This window comes from Antrostomus carolinensis, unplaced genomic scaffold (assembly GCF_000700745.2).
Source record: "Antrostomus carolinensis isolate BGI_N321 unplaced genomic scaffold, ASM70074v2 scaffold8236, whole genome shotgun sequence".
Taxonomy (NCBI): Eukaryota; Metazoa; Chordata; class Aves; order Caprimulgiformes; family Caprimulgidae; genus Antrostomus; species Antrostomus carolinensis.
The window spans coordinates 81-8,858 of NW_010319729.1; the positions used below are offsets into that span (position 1 = coordinate 81).

Consider the following 8,778-nt stretch of genomic DNA (forward strand, 5'->3'; position numbering starts at 1 on the left):
TGGGTTGGTAGTTGGTACTGGACTTCAGAGTATGCTCTTCCTTCTCTCTCCACTTCTGCTGCTGTTGATGACTGTCCATAAGCAATCAGATGCTTGAGAATAATTTCTTCAGCAGGTTTATTGGTTTCCCCTGCAGTAAGCAGATAAGACACAACCTGTTAGCAAGCATCTGATGACACTAAAACTATATCACATAGTTTAGCATCTGCTGTTCTCCTTTTTCAGCTATGAGACCCCAGTGTGTGAAAGCGATGCCAGATCGAAGAACACAGAGATTGATGATCCATTCAAGGACAGAGAGCTTCCAGGTCAGAGAGGAACAAGATCCTGTCTCTGCCTTCTTCCCTTGTCTCACCTTGGGATTCTTAAGAGGCCAAGAATATTGTTGAGGAGATGGGGGATTTCCCTCACCATGCGTGTTTTACCATAGGTTTTATTCTGTGTTATTTTGGATTGCCTCCAGTTACAGCAGTGAACTGGAAAAGACTGTGAGTATCCCAGAGGCCAGTTTATTGCCCGTCTGCCCTTTGAAAATGTCTGGGATCAGAATTTTCAGGGAAAAAACCTGGATGCCTGAAGGTTTCCTTGTGGAAAAATGGACTCACATTGAAAATTCTTCTTCAAAGCCTATCCAGGATAGGATCCCTTCCATTTAGCAGGGCTTTTCAGCAGTTTGATGTCCCCTGAGCAACAAAGGAGGACGCACCTGGCAATTGTCAGTGGGCCAACTGGCTCCCTGATGCTGCATGGACCAGTCAGGGCAGCATTCCTGGTGCACTAAGGTCCCTTAACTAACCTTGGCTCCTTATTTAGCTGGACTCTATCCCTCATTTTTTTGCCTGAGACCTGCTTTGTCTCATATGGCTACTTGTTTTATACTCTGCTTTTCCCTCTTAACAGAGTGACAAGCCATAATTTACTGATTACCTACTTTGTGTCTGCTAGGAAGATGTGCTGGGCATAGGTATCTGTGCAGCTCTTAAAAATGCTGTCCTACCTGCCTGAGCTTTGTTTTTTCCTTCCTGCAGCCTTTCTAAGGAGCAGAGTGAGGAGCCCTCACTGACAGGTCAGCAATTGATCTCCTGGGTGGGGGCTGATTGCTTGGAAACAGAAGCTACAGTGGGTCCCTCTTCACCATAAGGGAGTGGTAGACACCAAGAACTCTGCAGAAAGACTTGGTAGCTCTGGATCTATTTCATTTTCTCCTGACCCTTTCTAGGGCTAGCATAAAGTGAGTTGTCCCGGAGCAAGTTAGCAAAGGAAATGAGATTTGTTCCAAATTTTCCTTCTATGCCTCCTAATTCTCCTCCTGCTGTCTCCTGACTTTAGGCCTCATAGCTTTCTGCTTAGCCACTCTGCCCTCATCAGGGCTCTCTTCTGTGCAGCTCCTCATTTTCACAAGTCATGTAGAAATTTCCTATCTGCCTCCCTCTCACATTCAAATGAAATCTGCCAATTGGTTCAAGTATTACTTGGGGGGTAGGGGGAGGGAAACTAGCTAACTGATTGCATTAAGGCTCATTTCCTTAGGAAATCATGCTAAAATAGAATAATCTTACTTCCTTTCTTTCCCATCCCCTTCTCTCCTTGCTTTTTCTGCCTCTCCCTGCACTTCCCTCCCTGCCTCTCCAGAATTCTTCTGTGAAAATCCTTTGCACTTGGGCTTTTTCTCTGAGACACTCTTAAAACACTCTTTCTGATCTGTCAGGAAGACAGAATGGTTTCATTTCCATTCTCCCTCCCCTTCTGCAGCTAGACAAAGGGACAGGAACTGCTTGACCCAGAAGACAACACATGATGCTCTGTAGCTTAGTGGTCTGGTCCCAGCTCTCAGCTCAAGCCTCTTTTCTGTGCTTGAATAAATGTTCAGCCCTGTGCTTGGCTGCATTGGCTGGCGTGATGGTTCCTGTCACTGAAAATACCCTTGTCTATAGAGAGACTAGGAGATGGAGGGTCTGATCCTGATTTGTCTGCCTGAGGGGTGCTGTGCTGCATGATCTTTTTTTGTTTGTTTGATTAGTTGCTCTTGTATGCAAAAATTCACTGGTGAGCCAGAACTGCAGGGCATGAGAGAGGATGTTTCTTTTTACTTTTTTTTTTCTACTCTATTTCTTAGCAGAACTGAATTTCAAAAAACTCTGCTTTAATTTGAGATTGATATTCCATTTGTACTCAATTCTGTAAGAGGGATCCCATACCTTATTCCTCTTCTAGAAGTCTGCCCATTCTTCAGACTCTTAGTGCTGCAGGCGGTGCACTCCTTGGCCTGTGTGAAGAGACCCTACTGAGGTTGGGGTGGGGAAAACATAAGTCCAGATCCTTGCACACCTACACATACCCTCTTCACAAACTGTGTAATGGCTGTGGCCAGAAGAAAGAAAGAAGGAGGGAAAGTGTTGCTTGCACATAGCAAATGGCAAACTGCTAATTCCTGCAGACAGCGAGATGCCGAGGCCCCAGGGAGATGACCTCTAGCAAATGGTTTTTCAACCTTCTCATTACTGCAACAAAAAGCTCCTTTAAGTGAGTAGTCTACTCTGGCTGCCATAGCAGCTTACCCATTACAGTGCTGACATTTTCTGGACCATGTGCCAAACAAGTGCTGAGGGGTGTGCGTGTGTGTAATGCACATGATATGGAGACAGGCAAAGAACTGTTGTTTAGCTATTGCAGAGCACAGAGCCTGTAATACTGCAAAGGAGGGAGTTTTATCAGATCAGTTTGCAAGCTGCTTTCAGCAGTCAAGGGATTTCAGTAAGTTTTTCTGGTGCTCTGTTTGGTGTGCACATCCTTCTCCGAGAAAAGCAGAAAGTGTTGATGCTGCAGTATGTTGCTTAGGGAGGTTGTTTTCTGATGTCTGCTGTCTTAATCAGCTGACTTAATTGGTATCGGATAGTGGTTTGGGGAAAGAGAAGAGGTGAGGATGTGCTTTTCTGTCACATCAAGAGAAGACAATAGGGTGGGAGGTGATGAGTTTTGGACAATAGTTTTGGAGGCAGTGGAGCATGCTTTTGTTCCTTTAAGAAGCAAGGAAATGGTATAGATTGCCTCATAAAGGTGAGGAGACAGAGAATTTCATCTCAGCTGTGTCATAACAGGCTGGCACTGTTAAGGATAGGAGGCTCTGTCAGTCTGTGGTTATGCTGGTGGGGAACTAGACAGCCTGAGCACTAAGTAATGGAAATAGTTACCAAGCTTGTCTTCAGCCCACTTAGTCCTGCTTTAGCCAGCAGTGACTGGGGACGATTACCATGTGTTGACTTAGACTAATGTATTTCCCATGCAGTGTGATCATGCAAAGAACTGAATTATTGTGGTAGCTGCTGGCAGGCAATTCTCTCTACGTCTGAAGAGGAGAGTGCAAGCAGCAGGCTGGCTTTGGCCCATGCTTTGGGAAGCTTTAAGCTGTCAGTTAGGACCTCAGAACAGCCATATTTGCAGAGGAAGATGACCCAGGAGGTAATGAGTTGTTTTGTAAACTTCTCTGCAATTGTCACCATGGGAACTCCTGTCTGCCAGGTACTTCTAGCACATCCCTGTGGTTATGCTTGTAAGAGAACTGGGAGAGGCCATAAAGCTAACCACACACTCTTCCTGACAGATATTGTTGATGACCCTGTGTGTGCCTGGACAAAAGCTGCAGGACAAATTGCCATGCAGAGAAACCAGAAGAAGGATTATTCTGCTTTTCCTTAGGGACTGTGCTGATGGCTGCCATGTTACAAACAAAGGAGGTTCTGGCTGATCCTTGCTGAACTGGAGTAGGAGATCATCCCTGTGTGTTCTTGTATTAAACCTCCTCTTTTCTTTCTGCAGGCTGCCCAGAAGGGAAGAAAGTTGAATTTATTACCAGCTTACTTGATGCTCTGACTACAGACATGGTACAGGCTATTAACTCAGCAGCACCTGCTGGGGGTGGGAGGTGAGTCCAGAAAGCATTCAGGCTGAATGCCACCAAGGTGGCTGCAGAGCTCTGGGTGCCCCTGAGGTGGGCGCAGGAGGGAAAGGTGTTGCTCTATGCTGATTCGGGTTCCTCTGAGTTGCTGGGAGAGGAGTTGAGGCTGCATCTTCAGGTGCTGCTCTGTCCTGTCATCCTAGCCCTTGTCTGCCTCCTTCTGCCCCTCCTCCCTGGCAGCTGCTCTACCATAAAGGTTAGTATAGCCCATTTGAAGTGTGAAATGAGAGCTCAGTGGGAGGAAATGGCTTGTTCTTTTGTCCCCTGGTGCATGAAAAGACCTAATAAAATGTAAATGGATTGAAGGAGACTATGGCCTAGTGGCTACCACAGGGAGTGAAGAATGCCAACTGAATTCTTGGCGGTACCAGTGCCATGGTTTTGCTGTGGGTTGGAGCCAGCCTGCCGATGAGGACGGAAGCTGTTTTTCATGGCCCTCCCCTCTGACCAGATCCTTCTTGGAAGGAGCAGCAGGTCAGGCCTGTTGCAAGAGGTGGGCAGAAGTCTTTGTTTCTGTGGAACTGGAGGAAAGCTAAGGTCTTGTCTCCCCCTTCTGCTTGATAACAGCAAATCCCCGTAGTGCAGCAGCTGCAATGCTGTGGCAGGACAGGCCATTGAGAACAGGCTGTGATAGATTTAAAAGAAGTGCTGTATTGCCTTGGCTAGGCAAGTTTTCTATGGTTCTGGATTCCCCCAACTATAAAAGGAGTCAGTGCTAGTTTAGCACACAGCTCATGTGCTTATGTTCATAGGGGTGTGCCTCTGTGCACTCGTTACTTGCATGGGTATGGCTTCAATGTATTAAGAGTAATGTTGATCTTCTGCTTTCCTCTTTCAAAATGTAGAAGGAAGCAGTTCCATCTTTACTCAAGACAAAAAACGTCCTGGGTGGCACCTCTGTGCCTCTTGGTTTCAATATAGGTGACTTGTGAACCCATATGTTTTTAACTTCGCATTTGAACCTTATAAATCAGGCCCGTGGCTGAGTGCCTGCATGCTGAATATTCTGTAACCCATCAAGTTAGCAGGATATGCCTAGCATGTCTGTATTCATGTAAACACGATGAAAAATGCCCCAAGGATGGGAATCGTCATTCTCTCCCAGCCATAAGCATTCCAATGTCAATTCTGTCTAATTTGCATGGTTTGGATGCAGTGGGTAGGGGTGGTGGGAAGCCCTGGAGTGTATTTGATATTTATTTGGCATCTCTGGCACTGGGACTGAAACCCAGCCAATGTAATCGTTGCTCTTAAAGCTTAATATAAACCAATATTGTAGACACCAGAGATCTGTGATCCCACTGCACTTCTATAAACCAGCAGGCTTGCTTCCTAATGTTCCCCAAGCTTTGTGTATTTCTCAGCTTTCAATAGAGGCCTTTCTGGTAGAATTTTTCTCTGTCCAGCTCTTCACATAGTTGTCATGTTGATTTTATTTCAATTCCAGTGTCATCAGTGCAGTTGCAAGGGGAAAAAGAAATCTTTTAGCAGCCTGTCCTTTGTAAGGTGAAAGGCTGCTAACACCCAAATACTCTGCCTGCCTACAGCCATGATTAAATTCAGGAAACTGCTCTGGCATAAACTTCCATGTGCCTCAGCTAGGCATACCCCAAAGAACATGTGTCAAGCTTTTTCCATCCCACCATACCATGATGGGACCATTTATTTTGAAAAGAAAAAAAAAAAAAAAAAAAAAAGCATTGCAAGGAATTTTTGGTACTTACATAAAAATTTAATCACTACAGCTTTCATTTCATGTGAGTTTGCAGAGCTGGAAAGCTGTCCCTGTGCAATGAGTCCTGCTTTCCAGGTTCCCCAAGGGGAGGAATGTCCCGAGTCTTCTCTTCAGGAATATCTGAAATTTTCTGGGTGATCTAACTTAACTTTGGCACTGGACTGAAAGCTCTTTTCCAAGACAGAGATATTTTACCTATAGAGTTAGTCATAGGGCTAATTCATTTCCAGCCTTAACAACTAACAAAGTACTGGATTTATGATGGTGCTTATCCTGTATCTCCCTGGCCCAGGTTTGCTGAGAAGGTCATGTTGAAAAGAAAAGCTAGAGATCTGGCTATCTGTTTTTTCTTAATGTCAGTCATATCAGTTTTAATGTCTTAATGTAATTGTTCTTACTCATCAGGCAAGCTTCACTTATTGCAGGCTCTTCTCCATCTTTGTCGTGATGATGGCAGAACAGATTCTGTATTTAAGCATGCACTAGTTCCTTCTGTAGCCTCCCTCTTTCTGTTCCTTTATAGTGTTCAGCATTTCATCCTCCTGGGCCTTTATTTTAGAGTTTGAACAAATGTATCCAATGATCTAAGTTAATTTTTTAACGTATCGCCAGCAAAGCTTATGCCTATTGCAGAGGGCAGGCCAGGCAAACAGCAAGTTGTACCCCCATATCAGTTGGCCCCATATGTTGTCCTATACATTTTAATCAATCAGAGAAGCAGCAAGTAGGAGTTTTAGGGAAGGAGGGGAGTATTACTGTTTCTTTGTGGCAGCAGAAAGATAATACTGGCATACAATATCCATTTTTAGTGCATACATTAAAATAAGGGACCAAACGCAGTGAAGAGCCTTTCCAGAGTGTCAAGAGCTGAAAAAGCCTAACGGTGAGAGTCTTAAAGAGTTCAACTTTCCTTAGGGTATTAAAAGAATGAAAAAAAGGTTGAAAGATGGTTGTGTATAATCTGAGTATCTCCATAGGGACAGAAGCTCTGCAGGCTCTTTAGTCTAGCAGGGAAGATCATGATTAGCTGAATATAAAAACACTTGTGATCAAAATTTCTTTAAAGCAAGGGCAATTCTAAGGCAGAATGAAGTAATGACAGATTCCCTCTCTCTAAGGCTAGTAATTGGATTCACACACTGTGAGTATGATATACAGGAAATCAGATTAGATGACCTGCAGCCTTTGGTCTGAATCTGGATATACAGAGTGAAAGCTTCTTGCATTTGCTGAGTGTCTTCATCTTCAAGACTTCACCTATTTATGCTGCAAAGCTATCTGTGGCTTTGTGATGTCTGTATTAGCTTTTTTTGGTGGGGAGGGGAGGAGCATGGGGAGGCATGATAGAGATCTTCATTTAAAATACTGCATTGAGCCGTGCTAAACCGCACACTTTATACTTGGCACACACCAAAAAACAATCTAGTAGCAGCAGAATGAGGCTGTACAACTTGGATTGCTGCAGGCCATGTAAGTAAAACCTGATAAGACTTTTTTTTTTTTTTATTGGCATGCTTAAAACAACCTTGTAATCCCTTATAGGTCTTGTCTCATTTAAGCAAGTTCAAAGCTATTGACTTTAATTGAGTTACTCTTGCTTTACAATAATGTAAATGAAATGAGAACTTCCCTTCCTTGTGGCCCTGGTTTATATTACAGCAAAATAGCCAAGTAGACTTCATTTAGACTTTGGAAACAGAAAATCTCTGGTAAAATTCTTTCTTAATTTTATGTTTATGTAATAACTCCAAGGCACATCTTGTTACTGTATGTTTTCAAAGGAATTAAGGGAGCACTTGTATAAAATTGGTTTATTAACCAGTGTTTGGCATCCTTTTTGAAAAGACACATAGTTGAAATTGTTCACATATAAATCCTATGTAACAAGAGCAGCACTTCTTAAAATTTAGACTTCACTTTAGTACATTTTAGTCTGCATCTTAGTCTATTTGCTAATTCAGACATACTCATATAACACAGGGCCTAAAGTAAAGGGGATCCTGACCTGGGTTTCCCTGATCTGAGAAACTCATTGGTCCCTGCCAATTCAGAAATGAATTTTATTTGCAAACATATGTGCACTATGGCTTGCTACATTATCAGCAAAAATATTAATGCCCTGTGGAATTTTGGGTTAAAAGGGCAGCTTACAACAGCCACCCTTATCATGTAACACAGCAGCTATGTCTCTTCATTATAAGTTGCCAATTATTCCGCCTGTAATAACCCTAAAAAGTACTTCAGAAAATTGCCCCCAAGGTTCCCTTTCATGCTCTAGTTGAGCATTTTGAAGAAGGCAAGCACAGCTCAGCATATCTCCAGGGTGTTCTGAAGCTGAGCCATGTTTTAATAAAGATTGACACTTTCAAACCGTGCAGGGAAGTTAATGCCCAGCTCCTATTGCATTTAAATTGAAGTTGGATGCCAACTTCTCTTTGTGGTCCTATGGAAATTCTAGCCTAATTAAAGAACAAGAGAGTTCATGTAAGAGGAGGGTCTTTAAACAGTCAATGAGGAGTGAAGGGAAGTGATTTTTAAACCTTCTAAATGGTTTATCCCATAATCTTTAGAAAAGTTGTGTTCAGAGTAGTGTTTCATACACAACTTAGCAGGAGGAGAGGAAGAAACTGGGCCTGTAATAGGAAGATAATTTAAGTTTTAACTGTGGAGGAATTATGCATTCCCTGTAATGAATTTGGACTGTGGGGTACCCTTTTGTTTAGTCTGAACACAACGTAGTTTTTTTGTTGGCTTCTTGATTCTTTGGCTACAGGAAAGGGAGAATAATAAAACAAATACATGATCCTTTTGCAATTCCATTAGAGTAGTCCTCTTTGATTCAAGACATGTTCCACCATTACAGCTTTTAACTTTAGAATAGACAACCACAAAGAGCAACGAAAGGAGAGAAAGAAGTGGAAGCAGAGCAAGAACAATTCTGAATTTTTACCTCAGTTTGCTAAAGTCTTACTGCTTTCCACCGCACGCCCAGGCACCTTGGTGGACATCATGAATGCTGTTATGAGCATTGATTGGCAGGGTCAGTCCTGTCATTTCTTTAGCTTTGCTCTCATCCATCCTTTGTTCA

General features: G+C 43.2%; 1 protein-coding gene across 1 annotated transcript in view; it reads left to right on the plus strand.

Moving 5' to 3' along the window:
• Positions 1 to 225: 225 nt before the first annotated feature.
• LOC104526022 (SPARC-related modular calcium-binding protein 1-like) overlaps positions 226 to 8,778 on the plus strand; it is a gene marked incomplete at its 5' end in the record, with an annotated part of 23,006 nt that continues 14,453 nt past the window's right edge. The window contains 2 exons of the mRNA XM_010169348.1: positions 226 to 308; positions 3,817 to 3,922. Of these exons, the coding sequence (XP_010167650.1) occupies positions 226 to 308; positions 3,817 to 3,922 (189 nt within the window). The remainder of the gene's footprint in view (positions 309 to 3,816; positions 3,923 to 8,778) is intronic.